General features: G+C 42.4%; 1 protein-coding gene across 1 annotated transcript; it reads left to right on the forward strand.

The window, feature by feature from the left end:
- Positions 1 to 426: 426 nt before the first annotated feature.
- On the forward strand, positions 427 to 27,283 carry LOC105489160 (glycosylated integral membrane protein 1). The gene is made up of 8 exons (XM_071096593.1): positions 427 to 587; positions 7,333 to 7,392; positions 7,556 to 7,652; positions 14,174 to 14,325; positions 15,184 to 15,340; positions 15,955 to 16,085; positions 17,772 to 17,935; positions 26,260 to 27,283. Exons 1-8 carry the CDS (start codon positions 468 to 470, stop codon positions 26,369 to 26,371), a joined length of 993 nt encoding a protein of 330 aa, XP_070952694.1. The 5' UTR covers positions 427 to 467; the 3' UTR covers positions 26,372 to 27,283.
- Positions 27,284 to 27,307: the final 24 nt, after the last annotated feature.

The raw sequence follows: 27,307 nt of genomic DNA on the forward strand, positions 1-27,307 counted from the left end.
GGGAAATTACCCACTTAATAAAAATTTCCCCTCTAAATGCGATGTTTCATTTTTAATGTACAACAGTTTTCTGAAATATTTCCATTGTTTTCATCGTATAGGTACATGTACATGTACACACCAAGACACATGCATGTGTATATATACTAATTTTTAAAATAATGGCTACGAGAATATTTGCATTGCTCAAGTTGGAGTCCTGTCCAATCCTGAGGGCGGGTCTAATGAGGGGCCGTACCTTCCAAGACTTCACTCCGCCCCTGGACGCCGCGCGGCGCTGCGCGTGCGCAAACGCTTTTCCCCGGCGAGCCGGATCTCGGAGTCTCCCAGTGCCTTCCTTGGCCTCCCTGGAAGGGGACAGCCCGCCCCGCCCCGCCCCACCCCGCCCGCCGAAGCTCCGCCCCGCCCGCGGGCCGGCTCCGCCCTCACCTCCCGGCCGCCGCTGCCCTCTGCCCCGGTTGTCCAAGATGGAGGGCGCTCCACCGGGGCCACTCGCCCTCCGGCTGCTGCTGTTCGTGGCGCTACCCGCCGCCGGGTGGCTGACGACGGGCGCCCCCGAGCCGCCGCCGCTGTCCGGAGCCCCACAGGTAGGGCAGGGCGGACCCGGCTGGCCGCTTTACGACTCCGACCCTCCGGGAGGCCCGGGCAGTCCACAATGACGCTTTCCACATCCCACCGGTGGGCAGGGGCGGGGGTCCGGGCCCCCGAAGGAGGTGTGGGGAGAAGCACCCCAGGAAATTGGGGCGGCGTGGGAGGCCGAGGTAAGAGGGAAGGGACCTACTGGGGCTGCGTCGCTGTGAGTGAGCCTCGAGCCACCCCACACTGACTCTCCGGCGGCCCAAGCCGGCGCGCGACCTGACGGGGCTTTGCCGTCGAAGCGCGCGATTGCCGGTGATCGCAGGCCTTCGTAATGGCGCCTTCCCGGGGTAGAGCCGGCGCTTGGGCAGGGAATGTTTGCGTGCTCGGGAAGTGTGGAAGTTGCCCACTTCGCGCGTTTCCAGGCCACCTGTGCCTGCTCGGCCTGCGATCGCGAGGGCCCGCGGTCCCGAGGCTGCGGGGCTCCGCTGGGCTGAGGTGGGCAGAGGCAGAGACCCGGCCCTCGCGCGACGTAGTGTTTTTGTCGGATGTTGGAGGAGAAGTTCTCACGGCGGGGCGCGATCGGCGGCGTCGGCATCCGCTGGGAACTCAGCCCGTCCTCTGGGGGCGGGGCCCAGCAGTCCGGGTTGGCGAGTCCTACAGGTGCTTCTGATGCCGGCTGAGGTGGGAGAATCGAGGCATCCTAACATTGAAACGTGGCTGATGCTCACCATTTCTGCCGTAGAGTCGTGCCTACCTAGGCCAGTATCAGCCTTTTTTCAGTAGAATGGTAGGGAAAAGTTTGAATATTTTAAAGTGCAAGTTTTCTGAGAATGACAAGAGACTATGTCGGTACACCTTATCTTACTCCTCAAGACTTGAATACGAACACTCTAAATATAAAGGTGAAGGGCACGGTAAATGTCACTTTGACCAACAAGGTGAAACCGCGTCTCTACTAAAAATAGAAAAATTAGCCGGGCGTGGTGGCAGGTGCCTGTAGTCCCAGCTACTCGGGAGGCTGAGACAGGAAAATTGCTTGAACCCAGGAGGCAGAGGTTGCAGTGAGCCAAGATCGTGCCACTGCACTCCAGTCTGGGTGACTGAGCGAGACTCCGTCTCAAACAAAAACAAAACAAAGCAAGTTTTAACGTTTTAGAATAATGACATTACCCCATGTGGGTACAAAAATGACGAGCATGTCTCAGTTCTGCAGGGCATTCCAAGAAGCCAGACATTGCCTGCCGTAAGAACCACCTATATCAGAAATTATATGTGGATCACAGTTGCATCTGGTTAAACAATAGGAATGTGATGGACAGGCACCAAGGGACCAAATAAAAGTGAAATAGTTCTAAAAAGTTCTGGAAATATGGACATTATTTTCCCATTTTTCAAGTTTTAAAGATTCATAATTGACACCTATGTGTCAAGCGATGTTTAGGTCTATATAATCTGTGAAAAATACATTTTGACTGCAGGCTTAAAATACACTGCATTGTCAGCTGGCTCTTAGTGATTTTATTATTTCAGTTCTCCCTTCTTGGACCTTCATTTCACTTTTGGAAAGTCCAGATCTAAACTCGGAAATTCACATATTAAGCTGGGTGCAGTGGCTTACGCCTGTAATCCCAGCTACTGGGGAAGCCAAAGCCAGAGGATCACTTGAGACCAAGAGCTGGGTGTTGGCTGATAAGCCTGGTTAACATAGCAAGAGCCTATCTCAACAATAAACAGTTTCACAGATTAAATGAATGCTGAACAATAGAAAGAGAATCCCATTACCTGGACTGTGTTTGTGGGAAACTGAAGTCCCTTGATCTAAGTCTTCTCAACGTCTTATTGTGAAACATTTCCAAATAGGAAAGAATTTCACAGTGGTCCCATATATTGTATAAGTGCTGTCCAGTAGAACTTTCTGCCTTGGTGGTTATGTCTTTTCTCACCTTGTGAGTAGCCACTGGACTGCTGTGGCCACTGAGCACTTGAAATGTGGCCAGTGCCAGTGAGGAACTGCTTTTAAATTTTTATTTAATTTTAATCAATTTAAATGTAAATAGTCACAAGTGATTAGTGTGTACCATATTGAACAGTGCAGAACCAGACTACCCTTAACATTACTAGCTTTATCACATCTGTCCATCCTCATATCTAGCCTGATACAAATTAAACTGGTTGAAGTCAGGAAAATTCTGCCTTCTTCCAATGACTCAGATTTATTGGATTATAAGCATTTTTCGGTTTTTATGTATGCAGTTGTCAGAAGTTGAGGTTATACAAGATTGCCTTTTTTTTTTTCCGAAACAGAATCTCACTCTGTCTCGCCCAGGCTGGAGTGCAGTGGCGTAATCTCGGCTCACTGCAGCCTCTGCCTCCCAGGTTCAAGCGATTCTCGTATCTCAGCCTCCTGAGTAGTTGGTACCACCGGCATGTGCCACCACACCTGGCTAATTTTTGTATTTTTATTTTTATTTTTTATTTTTGAGACAGAGTCTCAGTCTGTCTCCCAGGCTGGAGTGCAATGGCGTCATCTGGGCCCACTGCAAGCTCTGCCTCCTGGGTTCAGGTTCAAGTGATTCTCCTGCCTCAGCCTCCTGAGTAGCTGGGATTACAGGCTCCCGCCACTATGCCTAGCTAATTTTTTTATATTTTTAGTAGAGATGGGGTTTCACTATGTTGGCCAGGTTGGTCTTGAACTCCTGACCTCAAGTGATCCGCCCACCTTGGCCTTCCAAAGTGCTGGGATTACAGGTGTGAGCCACTGTGCCCAGTCACTTTTTTTTTTTTTTTTTTTTGAGATGAAGTCTTGCTCTGTCCCCTAGGCTGCAGTGCAGTGGTGCAATATTGGCTCACTGCATCCTCTGCCTCCCGGGTTCCAGTGATTCTTCTGCCTCAGCCTCCCAGATAGCTGGGATTACAGGCACGTGCCACCATGCCTGGCTAATATTTGTATTTTTAGTAGAGATGGGGTTTCACCATGTTTGCTAGGCTAGTCTCAAACTCCTGACCTCAGGTGATCCACCTGCCTCAGCCTCCCAAACTGCTAGGATTACAGGCATGAGCCACCATGCCTGACCAAAAAATAAAAGTCTTTATAGTAAATTCTTCTAATATTAAAATAACTTGGTCACCAAAGAGAGGCATTCAGAGGACACTTACTTTCTTGTATGCATAACTATATATTTCACTCAGACATATTTTAAACCACCTTTCTATTACCTTTATTCTTAGGAACCCACTTGTGTCCCCAATGGGCATCCTATGAGTAAAGGAATTAGAAGAATTGAAGATGGTTAGGGAGAAACTTTTCAGTATCCCCAAGTATCAGGGGAACCAGCCCCTGATATTTCAACGTAGGTTCTTTTCTATTTTCCCTAAGTGTCGGCTGGTCTGAGGAATAAAGGGAAAGAGTACAAAAGGAGAAATTTTAAACCTGGGTGTCTGGGGGAGACATCACATGTCAGCAGGTTCTGTGATGCCCCCCAAGCCGCAAACCCAGCAAGTTTTTATTATGGATTTCAAAAGGGAGGGAGTGTACGAATAGGGTGTGGGTCACAGAGACCACATGCTTCACAAGGCAATAAAATATCACAAGGCAAATGGGGGCAGAGCAAGATCACAGGACCTGGGCGAAATTAAAATTGCTATTGAAGTTTCATGTCCCACTGGGCACTCACTATCATTGATAACATCTTATCAGGAGACAGGATTTGAGGGCAGACAACCAGTCTGACTAAAATTTACTAGGCAGATATTTCCTCATCCTAATAGGCCTGGGGGCACTACGGGAGACCCGGGCTTATTTTGTCCCTTATCTACAAATGTATAAGACAGACATTCCCAGAGCGGTCATTTTAGAGACCTCCCCCAGGAATGCATTCTCTTTCTCAGGGCTGTTCCTTGCTGAGAAAAAGAATTAAACAATATTTTTCCTATTTGCTTTTGTAAGAAGAGAAACATGACTCTGTTCCACCTGGCTTCCAGGCAGTCAGACCTAATGGTTATCTCCCTTGTTCCCTGAACATTGCTGTTATCCTGTTCTTTTTTCAAGGTGCCCAGATTTCATATTGTTTAAACACACATGCTTTATGAACAATTTATGCAGTTAACGCAATCATCACAGGGTCCTGAGGTGACATACATCCTCAGCTTACGAAGATGACAGGATTAAGAGATTAAAGACAGGCATAGGAAATCACAAGAATATTGATTGGGGAAGTGATAAATGTCCATGAAATTTTCACAGTTTATGCTCAGAGATTGTAGTAAAGACAGGCGTAAGAAATTATAGAAGTATTAATTTGGGGAACTAATAAATGTCCATGAAATCTTCACAATTTATGTTCTTCTGTCACGGCTTCAGCAGGTCCCTCCGTTCGGGGTCCGTGACTTCCTGCAACACCCAAGCACTTTCTAAGTATATGCAACCCTGGCTCACAAGCCTGAACTTCCAGTTCAATCAGAAGTTCTCAAGAACAATAAATATGACCTGGCTCTGAACTCCTGGTCAGGAGGCAGTAAGGAGCGTGCTTCCCTTTTGCAGTGAAATCATTCAGAAATATCAGAAAAGAATTTCGTTGAACTTGGTTCTCTGGAAAATATAGTGTGCTTGTGTCTGTTAATTTGTCTTTTTCAAACTCTGTAATTTTACTAGGTAGGTGAGATATATATATATATATATATATATATAAAAAGTTCAGTAAGTTGCTAACAATGTTGTGTATGTTCACTGCTAAACGGCCGAAGCTATAAAATGGTTTCCTAGAACAACATTGGAGGCTTACTTCTGGGCTGTTAGAAGAATAGTAGTTTATAATTAATACATTCTCTAGTTTGCAGAGGAGATCCATGTGACTTGAATTTGGACATAAAACAATATAGCTGTCAATCTGATGGCTCATTTTAGATGCACTATTGATTCTAACCCTCTAGATCAAGGTGGTCCAGGAGAAAGCCGGCTAGTTCTGAGGAATTGCTAGTTGGAAAGCTTCCTAGGCTTCTAGTTGGGAAGTGAACCAAAGTCACTCTAAATGTATGATGTGGGTCTTGTGTGGTATGAATCCACAAGTTATTCCTGGAATGAGCTCAACCTCATGAAATTTCACCAGTCTTATTCTCTCATTTATTGGAAATTATATATAAAGTATTGAGGATACTCAGGGCCAGCAGATGTACTTGTATATTCTTTTTGATGTTTATGAACAGTTTTCCTATTTTCTAAGTTAATACAACCTCAAAGAAAAAGTATTTGAGAGGAGTATTGTTTTATTCTAGAATAACAATGTCTATTTGTGAATAAACTTAGGAAAAAATTTGATTTACAAATGACAGATTGTAGTTCCTGTGGTCAGTGGTAAATACTTCTTAAAATAGTGCTTGCTTCTCTATATAAAGCATGTCATCTTCAATAGTTGGGTATACTGCTTTTGATCATACCTTGAGAGGCAATAAAATTGGAACACTACAGATACTTGTATAAAAAGCACACTCAAGAAAGGGTCAGTGCAACTTTGGTCAGGTGTGGCTGATGCCCGTCATCCCAGCACTTTGGGAGGCCAAGGTGGGTGAATCACGAGGTCAGGAGTTTGCGACCAGCCTGACCAACATGGTGAAACCCCATCTCTGCTACAAATAAAAAAATTAGCCAGGCGTGGTGATCCCAGATACTGTAATCCCAGATACTCAGAAGGCTGAGGCAGGAGAATCGCTTGAACCCAGGAGGCGGAGATTGCAGTGAGCCGAGATCACTACTGCACTCCAGCCTGGGCAACAGAGCAAGACTCCATCTCAAAAAAAAAAAAAAAAGTCAGTGCAATTTTGTTTATAAAAGCAAAAAAGTCGGTAACAACTCAGATGTCCATGGGTAGTAGAGTAAATAAGTAAATTGGTAGTCAGAAATGGACTACTGTGATTATAGCTATGTGCATCAACAGTATCAGCTAAAGTTAGGGAAGAATACATATACTGTTATCCCACTTACATAAAGCTCAGAAACAGATAAAGCTAAGCAACATATTGTTTAGAGAGAGACACACAGGTAGTAAAACTATAAAGAAAAGCAAGAAATGATTCAAATGGAATTGGGTGTAGGATTCCTTCTGGGGGGATACAGGGCAATTATGCAGAGCCTGCCAAGGCAGGGGTAATATTTTATATTTTATCCTCGGTGGTACTTACAGGAGTGCTTATCTTTTAAACTCTACATTTGCATATTATATACTCATGTGATACTTTTCACAAGTAAATAGAAAAAATATATATTATAAAAAATTAGACCTGGCGTGGTGACTCACGTGTGTAATCCCAGCACTTTGGGAGGCCGAGGCGGGCGGATCACGAGATCAGGAGTTCAAGACCATCCTGGCCAACATGGTGAAACCCCATCTCTACTAAAAATACAAAAATTAGCTGGGTGTGGTGGTGCATGCCTGTAATCCCAGCTGCTCGGGAGGCTGAGGCAGGAGAATTGCTTGAACCTGGGAGGCGGAGATTGCAGTGAGTTGAGATCGCGGTACTGCACTCCAGCCTGGCGACAAAGTGAGACCCTCTGAAAAAAAAAAAAAAATTATAAAAAATACGAATTGTAAATAAGGGTGGCAAAATGGCTATAAAATGGAAAAGATGGTCCTTTAAACTCTCTTAATGCTGTTATAAGTGATTGTACAATAGATATAATTGGAGGGAAAAGAGATAGCCATGTTATTCTCAATCTATGAGATGTAGACCTATCCAATTTACACAATACTTGTTTTACAGGACGGCATCAGAATTAATGTAACTACACTGAAAGATGATGGGGACATATCTAAACAGCAGGTTTGTCTCCTTTTCTGGTTTTAATATATAATTTAGCTAAGTGCTATGCAGCTTATTTGATTTTTTTAACCTGCATATCTAATTTAGTTAATCTTTTTTGACATGAAGAGTTTGCTATTATTTATAAATATTGGAATTAATGTGTATGCTGCTTTATTTTAAGGTTGTTCTTAACATAACCTATGAGAGTGGACAGGTGTATGTAAATGACTTACCTGTAAATAGTGGTGTAACCCGAATAAGCTGTCAGACTTTGATAGGTGAGTACTACTAAATTATTTCCATAATTGCTCTGTTTTTTTGTTTGTTTGTTTTTGTTATTATTATTTTTTTTTTGAGACGGAGTCTCGCTCTGTAGCCCAGGCTGGAGTGCAGTGGCCGGATCTCAGCTCACTGCAAGCTCCGCCTCCCGGGTTCACGCCATTCTCCGGCCTCAGCCTCCCGAGTAGCTGGGACTACAGGCGCTGCCACCTCGCCCGGCTATTTTTTGTATTTCTTAGTAGAGACGAGGTTTCACCGTGTTAGCCAGGATGGTCTCGATCTCCTGACCTCGTGATCCGCCCATCTCGGCCTCCCAAAGTGCTGGGATTACAGGCTTGAGCCACCGCGCCCGGCCTGTTATTGTTATTGTTTGTTTTTTGAGACAGTCTTGTTCTGTCACCCAGGCTGGAGTGCATTGGTGCGATCTCAGCTCACTGCATCCTCCACCTCCTAGGTTCAAATGATTCTCATGCCTCAGCCTCCAGAGTAGCTGGGACTGCAGGCATGTGCCACCATACTCAGCTAATTTTTGTAATTTTAGTAGAGACAGAGTTTTGCCATGTTGGCCAGGCTGGTCTTGAACTCCTACCCTCAAACCATCTACCCTCCTCTGCCTCTCAAAGTGCTGGGATTACAGATGTGAGCCACTGTGCCTGGCCTGTTCTGTTTTTAATAATACTAAATTAGCAAAACAATTTTTGGATGTTATATATTTCCATTTTAAAGTAAAAATAGGCTGGGCGCGGTGGCTCACTCCTGTAATCCCAACAATTTGGGAGGCCGAGGTGGGCAGATCACGAGAGGTCAGGAGTTCGAGACTAAACTGGTCAACATGGTGAAACCCCGTCTCTGCTAAAAATGTGGTGTGTGCGCTTGTAATCCCAGCTACTCGGGAGGCTGAGGCAGGAAAATCGTTTGAATCCAGGAGGTGGAGGCTTCAGTGAGCTGAGATCACACCACTGCACTCCAGCCTGAGTGACAGGGCGAGCCTCTGTCACAAAAAAAATAAAAATAAAGTAAAAATATACATCACTGAAGCAAGAGGATCACTTGATCCCAAGAGTTTGAGACTGCAGTGAGCTGTCATCATGCCACTGCACTCCAGCATGGGTGACCGAGCAAGACCCCATCTCTAAAACACACACACACACACACACAATCAGAATATACAATAACACTAATGTGTTTAAAACTCTATTCTTATTTTATATTGGCTGCTTCTGGCATATTCACTATTTTCCATAAGATCAGCATTGATGAAACTGCATTTCTGGTAAGTTGATCTTGATGTAAGAATGTGCATAGAGGTGGGGCATGGTGGCTCTAGCACTTTGGGAGGCTGAGGTGGGTGAACTGCCTGAGCCCAGAGTTGGAGACCAGCCCGGGCAACATGGTAAAACCTTGTCTCTGCAAAAAATGCAGAAATTAGCTGGGTGTGGTGATGTGTGCCTGTAGTCCCAGCTACTCCTGAGAGGTAGGAGGATCGCCACTGCACTCCAGCCTGGGCAACAGAGTGAGACCCTGGCTGGGGAAAAAAAAAAAAAAAGTGCATAAAGGTAGTAAATCGGATAGCAAAAGCCAAGAAAATGAATTGTCTGATTATCTAGTTTTCAGTTTACCCTTATCCTTATGTCAGTAGAACATTTTCTTTTTAACCTTTAAAAATTTTGAGTTGCTTAAAGGTAAGCAGATATGTTGCATTGGAATATGCCATATTATTTGGATGAAATAGCAAATACAAAGAATATACATAGGATTTTTTTTTTTTTTTTTTTTTTGAGATGGAGTTTTTGTTCTTGTTACCTAGGCTGGAGTGCAGTGGCACGATCTTGGCTCCCTGCAACCTCCTCCTCCTGGGTTCAAGTGATTCTCCTGCCTCAGCCTCCCAAGTAGCTGGGATTACAGGTGCCCGCCATCATGTCTGGCTGATTTTTGTATTTTTAGTAGAGATAGGGTTTCGCCATGTTGGTCAAGGCTGGTCTCGAACTCCTGACCTCAGGTGATCTGCCCGCCTCGGCCTCCCAAAGTGCTGGGATTATAGGCGTGAGCGACCGCGCCCGGCCCATTTGTTGTTTCTGTCAGTCTGTCTTTTAGTTGGGATTTTAACTTATTTACATTAATAAAATTATTGATACATTTGGATTTAAATCCTCCTTCTTAATTGTTTCCTCTTTGTGCCAACTGTTCTGTGTTTCTTTTTCTTCCCCCTTTGCCTTCATCTAGGTTAATTATTTTTGGTATCATAGTTCCCTTCTGTCTTGGTTTTACATAATTTTACTGTTCTTTTAGTGGTTACCCTTGCTACCAATAAATTAGTACTTTTGGCCGGGCATGGTTGCTCATGCCTGTATTCCCAGCCCTTTGAGAGGCCAGAGCTGGAGGATGACTTCCGCCTGGGAGTTCGAGACCAGCCTGGGCAACATAGGGAAACCTATGAGCCCGGTGTGGTGGCACAGGCTTGTTTTCCTAGCTACTTAGGAGGCTGAGGCGAAAGGATCCCTTGAGTTCAGGAAATAGAGGCTGCAGTGAGCTGTGACTATACCACTGTTGTCCATCCTGGGTGACAAAGTGAGAGCCTGTTTCAAAAAATGAATTTAAAAAATAAAAATAAATTTGTACTTTTATCACTTCCCAAACAATGCAAGAACCTTAGAACACTTAAATTCCATTTATTCCCTTTTTGCCTTTGCGTTATTATTATGTATTTTAACTCTTTGTGTTCTTAAACCCCATGTGACATAATTATTATTGTTTTATGCAGTCCAGTATTCATGTTAATCATGGTTACCTTTTTCATTGCTCTTTATTCCTATCTGTGCTCCCCTCTATATCATTTGGTTGGAATTTCAAGTTCCAAATTTATTTCTTCTATCCCTGTTTCTCTGTACATTCTGCAACTCCTCCCTTACCCTCACACACATGCATTGTGCCCTCGTTGTCATTTTCCTTCGGCCTAAAGAATTCCCTTTAGTATTTCCTTCAGTACAGGTTTGTTAGCAGTGAATGGTCTGAGGTTTCATTTGTCTGAAAACATCTCTTTGCCTTCATTTTAGAAGGCTCTTTTTGCTGGCTGTGGAAGCATAGCTTAGCATTTTTGTTTTAACACTTTATTTTCTCCCCTGCTGGGTGAGACTGCCAGCCACTTTGTCAAGCTTTCTTGCCTCCTAGTCATTGCTTTCTACTCAGCTTTTCAACCTCTCTACCTGTTCTGCTTGGGAGCTGGCAAATGCCTTCGGGGGAAGAAGTCACATAGGATATTGTGCTCACCTCAGGGAGCTCTTTTCTTGGCCCTTCAAGTGCTGGCTGTCTTTAGCTTCTGATGCCTCTAGACAGATATAGGTTTTGTGTGTATATGTGGGTGTGTATTTTTTACATCTTCTAGCGGATCTTTGCAAGTGGTTCATTGCAAGAGGGTTGGTGTACTACAAGCTAATCCATGGTAGCTAAGAAAGGAAATGCTAGTACTATTGAAATAATAATTCTTTTGTTGTTGTATTCACTGGAAACAGGACGTGGAATGCAGCCTCTCTCCTCTCTTATGGCCATATTTTAGTCATCCCAGTCAGTGCACTGAGTTTGTTTCTATGATAACTGAAATAAATGCTCATCTTACCCAGTTACAACAGGAATCTTCAAAACATTAGATGCAGCAGCAACAACAAATCTTTAATTCTTTAAAGAAACTTTTTCTTTAGTTGGTGTATTTGTTATTTATTGCTGCATAACAGTTTAACCCAGAAATCAGTGGCCTAAGACAGTATTTATTATTTCATAGTTTCTGTAGGTCGAGAATCTGAGCTTGGCTTAGCGGGGTCCTATGGTTCTCAAAAGGCTGCCATCATGTCAGGGCTCATCTGGGAAAAATCTGCTTCCCGGCTCATTCATGTGGTCATTGGCAGGAGTCAGTTCCTTCTGAACTCTTGAACAGAGGCCTCAGTTCCTCACCAGATATTGGTTGAAGGCCTTCCTCAGTTCGTTGTCACATGAAACTCCCCATAGAGCGTCTCACAACGTGACAAATTAGCTTCATCATTGAGAGGACAAGAGAGACTGCCAGTAAGAAAAAGAGTTCTAGCAAGACAGAAGTCACAGTCTTTAATAATCTAATTGTGGCAGTAACATTCCATCAGTTGTGCTATGCTCTGTATGTTAGAAACAAGTCACTAGGCTCTGTGTAATGGCTCGTGCCTGTAATCCCAGCTATTTGGGAGGCTAAGGCTGTAGGATCACTTGAGGCCAGGAGTTCAAGACCAGCCTAGGCAAGATAGCAAGGTTGTCTCTTTCAAAAGAACAAAAAGAAAAAAAAAAGACTGTCTCATTCATGGATAGATAGAGAGGTAACTAACTGACTAGTCACTAGGTCCAGCCCACTTGAGGAAGGAATTGCAGAAATGTCTGACTCCTAGAGGCAAGAGTCATTGAGAGGCATTTTTGAAAGCTGCCTACCACAGTAAGGAAGTCAGAATATGAAGGGCTTTGTTGTTTTTTATTTAATTGTACTCAGTATTAGAGGTACTGTATGAGGCTCTTCTCACATTGCTATAAAGAAATACCTGAGACTGGGTAATTTATAAAGAAAAGAGGTTTAATTGGCTCATGGTTCTGCAGGCTGTACAGGAAGCATGGCACCAGAATCTGCTCAGCTTCTAAGGAGGCCTCAGGAAGCTTTTACTCATGGTGGAAGGCAAAGGGGGAGCCAGTGTCTCACGTGGCAGAGCAGGAGCAAGAGAGAGCGAGAGTGGCAGGGGGCTGCTGTAACACCAAGCCATGAGGGATCTGCCCCCATGGCCCAAACACCTCCCACCAGGCTCCACCTCCAACATTGGGAATTACATCTCGACATGAGATTTGCGGGGGAACATCCAAACTATATCGGGCACCAAATTTGCAGGCTGAAGAATTGCCACTTGGGTGTATTTATATGACTGCATTTTCTCACCCATTGAGTCTCCTGTACCCTAGTCTTTGGGCTTACGGACATGGTGACACAGCACCTGCTGTTCTACGAGGCAGACCCACGAGTGTAATGGTCCGTTGAAACGTGGGGATGGACCATGAGAGAGGGGGTACCTTTGGCAGTGGTGCCTTTCAAAGGGCATGAAGGATTAGGCAGGCACACTAGAGAGAGGAGCAGTGAGGGGCCACATGAGGAGCCTGAGGACGACCAGTTAGAGGACTGGGAACCTCACAGAAGTGCCACTAAAGGTGCACGAGCAGGAGGCTGTGGACTGAAAACCACGTCACAGTGAGATGAGCCTGGCACTGTTGTCTGAATGGTTTGGAGGGGGGACTAAAGCAGGGGAGAACAGGTAGGTACATCTTGTAATAGTAAGTAGTTAATGAACTAGATATTGAGATATTCCAGACAAAGGAAGTAGCCCTATAGAAGCACAGAATCAGATTAAACAGCTGGGTGTGCATTCAGATTGTACATCTGGGTTCCTGTTTGGCAAATAATCTTCAGATTATTTGAGGGATAGAAACAAAATGCTCCATCTGTGGCGGGTGCATTGGTGTATGTTGCTTTATCTTTTTCGATAGCACTTCTACCTGAATAGAGTAACCATTGGCTCTATAAACCAGTTGCAGGTACTATACTCCATTTCTACTGGAGCAGGAGTAGGGGTTTCCTAGCTAGAGAAGAACATGGACAATAGCGAGTCCTACCCCATTATCCATTACCAGAGAGAAATGACAGACCTCCCCGACCCTCTTACCTGCTTTCTCTAATAGTAATGAGTCACTTATCGGGGAAAGGATTGAGAAAAGAACTCAATGTTCTTACTGCTTGGGCATCTTTTCTCACAGGATTTTGTGGATACATGAATGGATGAATGTATGTGCTTACTGTGTTAAAACATGGGATTGACTGTATCTTCTGGCTGGCTTTATAGTTATGCCTTGTTGGTTCCTCCTTGCCAACCTGTGTAAAAGAATAGGAAAGATGGGCCGGGCACGGTGGTTCATGCCTATAATCCCAGCACTTTGGGAGGCCAAGGTGGGTGAATCACTTGAGGTCAGGAGTTAGCAAGACCAGTCTGGCCAATATGGTGAAACCCCGTCTGCTAAAAATACAAAAAATCAGCTGGGCATGGTGGTGCAAGCCTGTAATCCCAGCTACTCGGGAGGCTGAGGCAGGAGAATCCCTTGAACCCAGGAGGCAAAGGTTGCAGTGAGCTGAGATGGCGCCACTGCACTCCAGCCTGGGCGACAGGGCAAGACTCCATCTCAAAAAAAAAAAAAAAAAAAAAGGAAAGATGTTGCTAGTGTGGTATTTCATACAAAGTCTAAAGATCAACACATTTTGCCCGTTCAAATGAGTGTAAGCAGTCATAAAGATTTGTCAGATTATCTTTGCTTTTAATAAATCTGAAACGGCATTGAGATCAGGGATGAAGAAAGCCAAAGAAATTGGTTTACAACTGTCTTGTTCCATGTAAATGTCATCAGAATAATCAAACTCAGTAACAAATTTGGTGGTAATTTTTGTTCAAAGTTGTCACTACTTTTTTTTTTATAGTGAAGAATGAAAATCTTGAAAATTTGGAGGAAAAAGAATATTTTGGAATTGTCAGTGTAAGGATTTTAGTTCATGAGTGGCCTATGACATCTGGTTCCAGTTTGCAGCTAATTGTCATTCAAGAAGAGGTAGTAGAGATTGATGGAAAACAAGTAAGATAGTATGTTTATTAATTGGGAATTAAATTATAAAGATTTAGATTTGTGCTAGGTATTATGCATGTGTTCAGTTATTTTGTTTCTGACTTGATAAAAAAGGTGTCTAATGTTGCCTATATCCAATTATTTACAATTTTTGTATATTTATTTTAGCATTTGAAATGTATTTTTTAAATTTCCCATATTCACACATGTTTATATCACTTTAAAATGTATGGACATTATTAATTAGAAAGTAAGGAAAGAGATTCAATTTGGCTCATAGTTCTGCTACCATTTCCTCTATGGTAAATGGAGTCTCTGTGTGTAAATGAAGTAGAATCGAGATTAAGCTTATAGTAGTAAGTGTCGAAGCAGACAGGAATATTATTAAAGTTGCAAGTTAAGTGCCCCAAAGTGGGAGTACGGGGAAATAAAGAGTAATTGTCGGCTGGGCATGGTGGCTCACGCCTGTAATCCCAGCACTTTGGGAGGCCAAGGCAGGCGAATAACCTGAGGTCGGGAGTTCGAGACCAGCCTGACCAACATGGAGAAACCCCGTCTCTACTAAAAATACAAAGTTAGCCAGGCGTGGTGGTGCATGCCTGTAATCCTAGCTACTCGGGAGGCTGAGGCAGGAGAATCGCTTGAACCCAGAAGGCGAAGGTTGCGGTGAGCTGAGATCGCACCATTGCTCTCCAGCCTGGGCACAGCAAGAGCGAAACTCCATCTCAAAAAAAAAAAAGAAAGAATAATTTATCTGAATAGGACACATGTTTTAGTTATATAGATCTGGGAGGAAAATTTGCTTTTAAATTTTTATGGGGCTGTGCCACTATTTAAAATAAAGAATAATTATATTTTCTTTCACAGGTTCAACAAAAGGATGTCACTGAAATTGATATTTTAGTTAAGAACCAGGGAATACTCAGACATTCAAACTATACCCTCCCTTTGGAAGAAAGCATGCTCTACTCTATTTCTCGAGACAGTGACATTTTATTTACCCTTCCTAACCTCTCCAAAAAAGGTAACTTAAAAGACCATTATTTAAAGTATTAAGGAGATTATTTATTTAGTTGGTAGCTTTATATATACTCTTGAACTTTGTTGTTTTTTACACTATTTGCAAAAGTTGCTATTGATCTTTAATTAATAGTTAATATGTTTGGAAATGAGCTTCTTTAAAAAATGCTTCATAACATGTGTTGCTTCATATGTCCGTTTAAGGATTTTAGGACTCTATTTTGAGCCTTAGTAGAATGTGATCAGTGCTGTTTGCATAGTGACATTTTTCAGTAATTATTCACTCTTACTCTGGGTACTGATCACAAAATATGTAATAAGACTATTGTAAAGGTTCATTCAGATGAAGAACTATTCCTTTTTTCACAGAAACGTAGAACTTCTAAAATTTTGGCTTTCTATGTGACAGAATCATAACTGCTTTAGCTCCTTATACATGTCTTCGTTTATAGCTCTCTTCTGGCATTTAAATCAGTGAACATTCAGATATGTTCATTTTTTCTCCCATGGTAAAATATGTGTTCTTGCTATCCTAAATGCTATTATTGGTTTGGTAATCTTAGGTCTAGTAGGATAAGACACCAGCATTTTGGTAATGTTGCTCTTTCTCCTGGGTAGAAAGTGTTAGTTCACTGCAGACCACCAGCCAGTATCTTATCAGGAATGTGGAAACCACTGTAGATGAAGATGTTTTACCTGGCAAGTTACCTGAAACTCCTCTCAGAGCAGAGCCTCCATCTTCATATAAGGTAAATCAAGTATTTGGTGTTGTATTTATTTGGTGTGGTTATGATGAAGAAAATTGATCTAGCATTTAAAATGGAGTGGAAATTATGAAAATGGAACCATGGAGCATTGGTGATAAGGGACTCATCTTGGTCTTAATGTGATACTTTTAGGTATTCCTATTTTCCTCTTCAAGCTTTGTTTAATAATATTGTAGTCAGATCATGATTATCAAGGTGCTGGATTTCATGTGGTTAGAATTATCAATTCCACAGTTCTTTCTCATATCCAGATTTCTGTGTTTATTCTGCACCTGCTACCTTGCATACACACATGTGCATTGTGCCCTCAGGATCTTGCCCAGTGATTCAGCTCAGGTGGTCGAGAATGTACTTTCTGGAGTCAGCCTGCCCAGGCTTGAAACCTGGTTCTGCCGCAGACTAGTTATGTGACTTGAACAAAAAATTTTTTTTTTCTTTGAGATGGAGTCTCGCTCTGTCACTTAGGCTGGAGTGCAGTGGTGTGATCTCAGCTTAATCTTCCGCCTCCCAGGTTCAAGTGATTCTCCTGCCTCAGCCTCCCAAGTAGCTGGAATTACAGGCGCATGCCACCGTGCCTGGCTGATTTTTGTATTTTTAGTAGAGACAGAGTTTCACCATGTTGGCCAGGCTGATCTCAAACTCCTGACCTCAAGTGATCCACCCACCTTGGCCTCCCAAAGTGCTGGGATTATAGGCATGAGCTGCTGTGCCGTCCTTGAACAAATTCTTAATTTGTTCTTAATCTAACCTCAGTTTCTTTATCTGTACAGTGGGGCACCCACTTAATCTGAATAGTAGTGTAAAGTAGTATCTCATGAAGTTGTTATAAGGATTAAATAAGTTGGGTACTACATCTAAATATGCATTAGCACCTACTAATTTCTCGAATGTTACCTGTGACATTTATACTGCTTACTAGGAATATATTCATGGGTTCAGAGAGTATCCTGATACCTCTGTGTGTATTAAGTAGGCCCCTACCCAAAATTCATTTTAAATGAGCAGGGTCTATGGTTGGTCTTCAAGGAGTAGTAGTTCTCACTGAAGGTCAGGATTGCATATTTGGGGTCAGTGTGGACTGTAGCACCTGTACCCTGTCTACCTAACCTCCCTTAGCAGGTCAGCCCCAGAGCAGACTGTCTTCATAGCCCATGCCATGAGTGCCCACCTTGGGTTCTTCTCTCACTCTTAAAGTATAGAAACATGTTTTGTACACAGTGAACTTCCCATTTGTTCTAAAAGCTATTAATATGTTTGTCTTTCTCTTCTTTCTCTTGTGCTCTAGGTACTGGAAACAGATAGTTGACTCTGCTCCATTTCATTTATAATGGACTAGCCTAACGAATCTCTTGTCAATTAGCAATTATTTTCTTTTGATTTGTAATTAGAAAACAATATAAATAATTTTACAGGCTATTAACATTTCTGTGCTTGTATTGTTAGAACACATTTTAAAATTATAAGTAACTTTATTGAGGCACATTCTAAAATAAAATGCACCGTTTAAAGTATACAATTAGTTTTGACAAATGTAGTCACCCATGTAACTACCAGCACAATCAAAATATAGAATATTTTCATCATCCCAAAGCTAAAACATTAAAAAATTTAAAGTTTATTCTTAGAGATCGATGCAACTTGCATATCTAATCAAAACTCCTTTTTCAGGTAATGTGTCAGTGGATGGAAAAGTTTAGAAAAGATCTGTGTAGGTTCTGGAGCAGTGTTTTCCCAGTATTCTTTCAGTTTTTGAACATCATGGTGGTTGGAATTACAGGAGCAGCTGTGGTAATAACCATCTTAAAGGTGCTTTTCCCAGTTTCTGAATACAAGTAAGTATTTCTTATTTTTGAAATGTTAGTATTTTTAATGATTAAAAAGTGAGACATATTTGCTGTGTTTTAAAGTAGAAAATATAAAAATTAGAGAGGGTAAGACAAATGGGAGGGAAAATAACACCTACTGTTTTTCTAGCCCATCTTCCAATATTAGCAAAATTGAAACACATTTATTGAATAGCTATTGGAATCAGGACATTCTTAGAGATTCAGATGTGAGTAAGACAAACTCTGCTAAGAACTTAAATCTAGTAGTGGAGGAAGGAAGCAAATATGTGTAATGGAAAATGCAAGTGTATGATCAGAGGTGAGCAAAACCAGACGACTTCATGATGTATTTTCAACCCCAGAGTGTCAGTTTAAAATGTAGTTAATTTCAGTAGACAAGCAGGATACTCATTGCAGCATTGTTTGTAATAGAAAATAAAAGCAAAAGAGGCTGGGCACGGTGGCTCATGCCTGTAATCCCAGCACTTTGGGAGTCCGAGGCAGGTGGATCATGAGGTCAAGAGATCGAGACCATCCTGGCCAACATGGTGAAACCCCATCTCTACTGAAAGAAAAAAAAAAAAAGGCCGGGTGTGGTGGCTGACGCCTGTAATCCCAGCACTTTGGGAGGCTGAGATGGGTGGATCACGAGGTCAGGAGATCCAGACCATCCTGGCTAACACGGTGAAACCCTGTCTCTACTAAAAATACAAAAAATTAGCCGGGCGTGGTGGTGGGCGCCTGTAGTCCCAGCTACTCGGGAGGCTGAGGCAGGACAATGGTGTGAACCCGGGAGGCGGAGCTTGCAGTGAGCCGAGATGGCGCCACTGCACTCCAGCCTGGGAGACAGCGAGACTCTGTCTCAAAAAAAAAAAAAAAAATTAGCCCGGACCTGGTGGCTCATGCCTGTAATCCTGGCACTTCGGGAGGCTGGGGCGGGTGGATCGCAAGGTCAGGAGTTTGAGACCAGCCTGGCCAATATGGTGAAACCCTGTCTCTACTAAAAATACAAAAATTAGCTGTAGTGGTGGGCGCCTGTAGTCCCAGTTACTCAGGAGGCTGAGGCAGGAGAATGGCTTTAACCCGGGAGGCGGAGGTTGCAGTGAGCTGAGATTGCGCCACTGCACTCCAGCCTAGGCGACAGAGTGAGACTTCATCTAAAAAAAAAAAAAAAATTAGCTGGGTGTGTGGCACCCACCTGTAGTCCCAGCTACTCAGGAGGCTGAGGCAGGAGAATCGCTTGAACCCGGGAGGAGGAGGTTGCGGTGAGCCGAGATCGCGCCATAGCACTCCAGCCTGGGAAACGAGCGAAACTCCCTCTCAAAAAAAAAAGTAAAAGCAAAATAAAAACCCTTTAACTGTTTGTCAATGAGGGCTAATGAGATTTTCTCTGGCTGAATAAGTCCAAAATCTATTATGTGGGGGGAAATATGGCAAAGCGGTATGAACACATTTAGGTAAAACAAAAGTATTATGTGTATATAAATGCATAGAAAATTTCTGGAATGAGATAATGTTATCTTTAATGAGTGGGAATGAGAGCAGAGGTGGAGAGACTGACTTTGACTTCCTTTTGTATATTTTTTAGTCAAAAATTATTTGATAATAAAATTTAAAATGAATTTTTGTTAGTATTTTCCCAAGTCAGTCATTTTATTTATTTAATTAATTTGTTTATTTATTGAGTTGGAGTGTCGGTCCATCACCCAGGCTGGAGTGCAATGACGCAATCTTGGCTCACTGCAACCTCCGCCTCCTGGGTTCAAGCGATTCTGCTGTCTTGGCCTCCCGAGTAGCTGAGGTTACAGGCATGCACCACCTTGCTTGGCTAATTTTTGTATTTTTAGTAGAGACGGGGTTTCACCATGTTGGCCCAGGTGGTCTTGAACTCCCGACCTCAGGTGATCCACCCGCCTCGGCCTCCCAAAGCGCTGGGATTACAGCCGTGAGCCACCCCGCCTGGCCCATTAGTCATTTTAATTATCTTAACAGAAACAAATCTCAATGCAGATGACCACAGTTCTTGGCTTAGCTACATTGCATTATACTTTTATGTAACAGGATTTTTGGAAAAGAAGACCTAATTTGAATATTTACTTTTCCACTTGCTTCTTATGAGGTCTTTGAAGCTCCGACTTCTTCAGGTGTAATGATGAACTAATGCCTCACTTGAAGGATTGTTGAAAGTCAAAGTCATGAAGCAAGCAAAGCACCTGCAGAGTAAAGAAATATTAGTTGCCCCTCCCACCTCTTAGTTTATATTTCCACTGAAGAATTGGCATTCCCATTCCTTTCTGATACAGAAGTATCCTTATCCAAAATGCTTAGAACCAAAAGTGTTTCAGATTTCAGATTTTTTTGGATTTTTGAATATTTGTGTTATACTTACTGGTTGAGCATCCTCAATCTAAAATCCAAAATGCTCTTGGGAGCATTTCCTTTGCATATATGGAAATATATATATATACACACTTGTATATATTTTATATAAATATATATACGTGTGTGTGGGTGTGTGTATATATATGTAGAGAGAGAGAGAGAGAGAGAGATGGGATCTTGCTATGTTGGCCAGTTTGGTCTTGAACTCTTGGCCTCATGCCGTCCTCCCTCCTTGGCCTCCCAAAGTGCTAGGATTACAGGTGTGAACCACTGTGCCTGGCCAAGCATTTTTCTTTAAGTATCATGTTGGCACTCAAAAAAGTTTTGGATTTTGGAGCATTTTGGATTTTGGATTAGGGATGCTTGACCTGTAATAAAAATTCTATAATTTAAGATTTTTTTTTCCCCTTTGGCTGCCAGGAAGTTCCAAACTTTTTTTGAACTTTCTTATATATACCTGCATAGAAAATGGTGTTGTAATGTTTTTCTTTTGCCATTGTTTTGTTATGGGTTTCTCTGCAGGTACAGATGCAATATAAAATGAAAAACCAAATTTGCAGTTGTACTGCAGATGCTTCCTGGTAGAAAAGGATGTAATAGAGAACTATAGAGAGCAGTGAACTGAAAATATCCCTTCTCTGTTCTTCAATTCTTATTCTTCTACCTAGAGGTAGTCATTGTCAACTGTTTGAGTTGACATTTTTAATCCGAATTCTATGTACTAGTGTAAATGTATACTAGATAGTAATAATTGTTTATCAACTCAGATTGTTAATTGTTCTGCATTGCATTTTTCACTTAATACAGAGGTTTCCCAAACTGTCTTGGTTTACAGTATCCTTAGTGTGCCAGTAATTTTTTTTAATGCCCCTATATGTTGGCCAAAAGACAAATTTAAAGATTTTTAAATTTTGTCCTTTTTTTTTTTTTTTTTGAGACAGAGTCTCGCTCTGTTGCCCAGGCTGGAGTGCAGTGGCACAATCTCAGTTCACTGCAAGCTCTGCCTCCTGGGTTTATGCCATTCTTCTGCCTCAGCCTCCTGAGTAGCTGGGACTACAGGCGCCCGCCACCATGACCAGCTAATTTTTTGTATTTTTGGTAGAGACAAGGTTTCACCTTGTTAGCCAGGATGGTCTCAATCTCCTGACCTCGTAATCCATCTGCCTTAGCCTCCCAAAATGCTGGGATTACAGGCATGAGCCACAGCACCTGGCAATTTTGTTCTTAAATTACTAATTTAAGAAGTACTAGTGGGATGTGAATGCCTATAGAGCACTACACAATACCTCATACCTTGGCATCAGTGGGAAATTGACATCCTCATTTCTTTTTTAGTGTTAGTTTTGTACAGTATTTGCTTTTTATCATAGTAACCACCTGTGTTATCCATTTTGTGTTGCTTATAAAGTAATACCTGGGCTGGTTACTTTATATAGAAAAGAGATTTATATATTTAGCTCATGGTTCTATAAGAACCATGTAGGCTGTACAAGAAGCATGGTTCTGCCATCAGCTGGGCTTCTGGTGAGGTCCTCAGGCTGCTTCCACTCAGCAGCAGCGCAAGGCAAAGGGGAGCGGCATGTGCAGAGATCACATGTCAAGAAAGGAAGCAAGAGGAACAGCAGGGAGGTGTCAGGCTCTTTTTAACAGCCAGCTCTCCAGGTAATGAACAATGAGAACTCATTCCCCTCCCCTCTAGAGAGGGCATTAATCTGTTCATGAGGGATCTGTCACCATGACCCAAACACTTCCTATTAGTCCACACCTCCAACATAGGGGATTAAATTTTAACATGAGGTTTGGAGGGAAAAAACTTTCCAAATCTAGCACCACCAAAACCCAGCTTTGGAAAGATTGACTTCACTGAATATTTTGCAGTCTAATGTTAAAACCATGAAGTAACCTCAAACTAGTATTACACATGAAGTCTCTTGAAAATTTATCATATTCTGTGGTGCCGCCGTGAGTGTGCTCACCAACCCAGGGACCTCAGTGCAGTTTGGGAATCATAGACCTAAGACCTTATCTTATCACTACATATATTCTTTTTTGTCCCCTTAGTTATTTTAATTCCATTTTATTTTGTATTACTTATTTTTGAGACAAGGTCTCACCTTGACACCCAGGCTGGAGTGCAGTGGCTCAGTCATAGCTCACTGCAGCCTCAATCTCCCAAGACTCAAGTGATCCTCTCACCTCAGCCTCCTGAATAGGTAGGACTAAGGTGTGTGTCACCATGCCCAGCTAATTTTTTAAATTTATATTTTGTAGAGCCAAGTTTTCCCAGGCTGGTCTCAAACTCCTGGGGTCAAGCAATCCTTCCACCTTGGCTTCCCAAAGTTCTGGGATTACAGGCATCACCCACCGTGCCCAGCCCTTAATGTTATTTTTAACTGACATGTCATAATTATGTATAGCTTACCTATTCTTTTTATGGCTGCATAGTTCTAAAGGAGATAGGAAAAATACTTTGGTTTTTTCCTACTCTGACACTCTGGAGTACTTCACATTGGGCACCAATACGTGTGTGGGGATTTTTCCCCACCGATAACCAATTCTCCAGTGGACACCAGCGGGGTGTCCTGTAATTCTTTCAGTTCTGATACTTTCCACCTGGACATAGCTTCAGATTCCCACGGGCTAAGGGCTTAGTTCTACAAGACTGTCCCCCTTCAGATGCCAGTTGTAAGCCCCAGATTCTGACCAGCTGGGTTAAAGAGGTTCCCATGACCTCCTCTTTGGGTTTGCTTAATTTGCTTGGGACGTCTTTGGGGCGGCTCACAGATCTCAGGGAAAAACTTCCACTTACTGGTTTATTACAAAGGAAACATGAACAGGCAGATGGAAGAAGTGCATAGGGCAGGATATGGGAAGGGAGAGAGGGGTTCAGAACTTCCCTGCCCTCCCTAGGTGCACCTCTATCCAGGCCCCATACCTCTGTGTGTTCAGCTATCCAGAAGCTCTCCAAACCTAGTCCTTTTGGGGTTTTTTTTGCAGGTTTCATCACACAGGCATGATTGATTGTATCATTGGTCACTGGTGATCAACTCAACCTTCAGTACCCCATTCCCTTCCTCAAGGTTGGGGGATGGGACTGATCTCATGGTTGATACCCCTGGCAACCAGCTCCCCTGTTGAGGCTATCCAGGATCTCCGCCCCCCTCCACCATCAGTCATCATTAGCATCCAAAAGACACTTACCACTTTGGAGATTTAAGGGCTTTAGGAGCTATTCCAGGAAGCCAGAGGAACCTACAAGTCACAATATCACAGGTGTTCCACAGTATAGATATACCTTGACAAAACCATTCCTCTAACTTTACATAATTTCCAATTTCATGTTAATCCCAGTAATGTTCTAGTATATTCTTGCACATATATTTCTTTACACATGTGTATTTATGTACAATAGATTCCTAAAAGCAAAATTACTGGGTCACAAGTAATTGTATTAACTCCTTACAACCTGATGATAATCTTTTTTGGTTTTGCTACTAAAAATATAATTCATCTTAATTTGCATTTTCATCTTACTAGCATCTTTGCTAGTTTAGGTCTGGGTGGGTTCAACATCTTTGTGATAATTGGTTATATATGATTCTCTCATGACTTGCTTACTTCGAGCCTTTGGCCGTTTTTCAATTGTGTTGCATTTTGTAACTATTATTATATAAGAGCTCTTTGTCTATTATACATATATAATGCACATTGCAGATTCTTTTTACTGATCCCAGCCTATCATTTGTGTTTTGCTCATTTATGGTATCTCATATCATACAAAAGCTTTAAATTCGAAGTCTAAGCAATTCATGTTATTTATGGCATCTAGGGTTTTTATTTTGCCTACTAAGTAGGCCAGACTTTCCTATCTTAAAATTATGGGGCTTTTTTTGTTTGTTTTTTGTTTTTTAAAGACAGGGTTTTGTTCTGTTGCCGAGGCTGGAGTACAGTGGCAGTGTTATCAAGGTCCGCTGCAGCCTTGACCTCCTGGGTTCAAGCGATCCTCCTGCCTCAGCCACCCAAGTAGCTGGGACTACAGGCACTTGCCACCATGCCTGGCTAACTGTTGTTGTTGTTGAGACAGAGTCTTGCTCTGTTGCCCTGGCTGGAGTGCAGTGGTGTGATCTTGGCTTGCTGCAACCTCCACCTCCTGGTTTCAAGCAATTCTCTTGCCTCAGCCTCCTGAATAGCTTGAGATTACAGATGCCCACCACCATGCCTGGCCAATTTTTGTATTTTTAGTAGAGATGGGTTTCACTATGTTGGCCAGGCTGGTCTCGAACTCCTGGCCTCAAGTGGTCCACCTGCCTTGCCTCCCAAAGTGCTGGGATTGCACGTGTGAGCCCAGCCATTTTTTTTTTAAAACTATTTTGTGTAGAGACAGGGTCTCACTATGTTGCTCAGGCTGCACTCCTTGGGCCCAAGCAGTAGGCCCACTCCAAAGGTGCTGGTATTACTAAGGGCATGAACCACTGTGCCCAGCCATTATATTTTCTTAAAATTAATTAATTATTTCTATTTTTTGAGACAGAGTCTCACTCTGTTGCTCAGGCTAGAGTGCAGTGGCGCAATCTCTGCTTACTGCAGCCTCCACTTCCCGGGTTCAAGCGATTCTCCTGCCTCAGCCTCCCAAGTAGCTGGGATTACAGGTGTGCACCACCACGGCCAGCCAATTTATGTATTTTTAGTAGAGACAGGGTTTCACCATGTTGGCCTGGCTGGCCTCGAACTCCTGGACTCAAGTGATCTGCCCGCCTTGGCCTCCCAAAGTGTTGGGATTACAGGCGTGAGCTACTGTGCCCGGCCAAAATTTATTTTTTAGCATTACTTTTCTGTATACTTTTAAAGCTAGAGTTCTCATTTTATTTCCCAAACAGAGGCCATTTTTCCATTAGTAATTTCTCATTGACTTAGAATGTTACCTTATTATAAACTAAATTTCCATATATGTTAAGTCTTTTTCTGGACTCTTCTCTGTCCCAATGATCTATTTGTCTATTCCTGTGCCAGTAGCACACTTTTACTCTCATGTTTTGTTTTTGTTTTTGAGACAGGGGCTAACTTTGTCACCCAGGCTGCAGTGCAGTGGCACGATCTCGGCTCACTGCAGCCTCCACCTCCCGGGTTCAAGTGATCCTCCCACCTCAGCCTCCTGAATAGCTGGGACTGCAGGTGTGCACCACCACGCCCGGCTAATTTTTTCTGTTTTTAGTAGATGGGGTTTTGCCATGTTGCCCAGGCTGATCTCGAACTCCTGGGCTCAAGTGATCTGCCCTCCTCAGCCTCCCACAGTGCTAGGATTATAGGTATGAGTCCCTACACCTGACCTACTATCATGTTTTAATAAAGAGAGCTAGTTAAGGCAACTTTGTCTTCTCCCCATTGTTCTTTTAAAAAAAATCTTATGGCTATTCTTGCAGTTACTCCCCTGTGAACTTTAGAATCTGTTTGGTTCTATAAACAACTAACCTCTGTTGGTGTTCTTATTAGAATAACACCAAATTTACAATATAGGGTCCTAGATTCAATCCAGAGACGTACTCTCTGGTCAGAGATTTTAAGTAACAAAAAGAGCAACACAATCTAAAGACCTAAGGTTGTGTTCTAGTGGTGAGTGTTGTTTAGAAAGGGGCTTAGGCTTAGGCTTTTTGCTCAGCCTGGGTGTATCTAGGAACCTAAATCTGTCTTGGAGATATATACTTACCCTGTTCTTCCCTAAAATAGGAAATAATGAACTTCCTCGATGCCTTTCTATTCTCTCAGCCAGTTTGGTTGAAGTGACTTTGGGCTCAGAGTTTGTACAACCACTATGAATTTTTAAATAGAATGCAGCAAAAGAACCTAACCTTAGGTATATATTATAACCTTGAAGTAGCCTTTTCTCACTATCAAACTACAGGCAGAGGAAACATTTAATTTTGATAGTAATTAATCACTTTCTATTTCAGAGGAATTCTTCAGTTGGATAAAGTGGATGTCATACCTGTGACAGCTATCAACTTATATCCAGATGGTCCTGAGAAAACAGCTGAAAACCCTGAAGATAAAACATGTATTTAAAACGCTGTTTCATATCATGGACTCCAAAGTAGCTTATTGCCTCCAAATTTGCCACTTGAATATAATTTTCTTTAAATCGTTAAGAATCAGTTTATACACTAGAGAAACTGCTAAACTCTAAGACTGCCTGAAAACTGACCTTTACAGTGCCAAGTTAAACTTTACCTTATTCTCGGCTGGGCGCGGTGGCTCACGCCTGTAATCCTAGGACTTTGGGAGGCCAAGGCGGGTGGATCATGAGGTCAGATCAAGACCATCCTGCTAACATGGTGAAACCGTCTCTACTAAAAAAAATACAAAAATTAGCCAGGTGTGGCTGTGCACACCTGTAATCCCAGCTACTCGGGAGGCTGAGGCAGGAGAATTGCTTGAACCCAGGAGGCAGAGGCTGCAGTGAGCCAAGATCACGCCATTGCACTCCAGCCTGGGCGACAGAGCAAGACTCCATCTCAAAAAAAAAAAAAAAAAAAAGTTGACCTTATTCTCTAAAAGGGCTGGCTATTCATATGATGAATTGTTAAGGAAAACTTAAAGTGGAAGAGAAGACATGTGAAGAGACTTTGAAATTATCAAAAGAAAACAAAAAGACCAGACAAAATCTCATGTGCCAATAACTTTTCAAGGTGCCTTTGTTAAGGGAATTATATCCACTTAATTACTATAATATATAAGACTTTATGAAAAGCACTTTATAAAATTCTAATTTAAAAGCTCAAGAACTTAACACTTATTTTTTTATTTAGTAGTGTGCCTTTATATGAAGTGTGTGACTCACTATAAAATCACTGAAGTGTATCATGATTTGATTGTATCCTGTACCAAGACTACTTACCTTGAATGCGCCAAGATTTAAAAGTAGTATGACACGTTCTCACTCCAAAATAAACTTTTTTTTTTTTTTTTTTTTTTTTTTTTTTTTTTGAGGAAAAAAGTATA

Source organism: Macaca nemestrina, chromosome 5 (genome assembly GCF_043159975.1).
Source record: "Macaca nemestrina isolate mMacNem1 chromosome 5, mMacNem.hap1, whole genome shotgun sequence".
Classification (NCBI taxonomy): Eukaryota; Metazoa; Chordata; class Mammalia; order Primates; family Cercopithecidae; genus Macaca; species Macaca nemestrina.

Excerpts from the sequence above, each read along its gene's own strand:
- LOC105489160 (XM_071096593.1), top strand. The coding sequence starts at position 468 with ATGGAGGGCGCTCCACCGGGGCCACTCGCCCTCCGGCTGCTGCTGTTC. Across the intron at positions 15,341-15,954 it reads TCCTAACCTCTCCAAAAAAG|AAAGTGTTAGTTCACTGCAG; the intron begins GTAACTTAAAAG and ends TCTCCTGGGTAG. Across the intron at positions 17,936-26,259 it reads TTCCCAGTTTCTGAATACAA|AGGAATTCTTCAGTTGGATA; the intron begins GTAAGTATTTCT and ends TTTCTATTTCAG.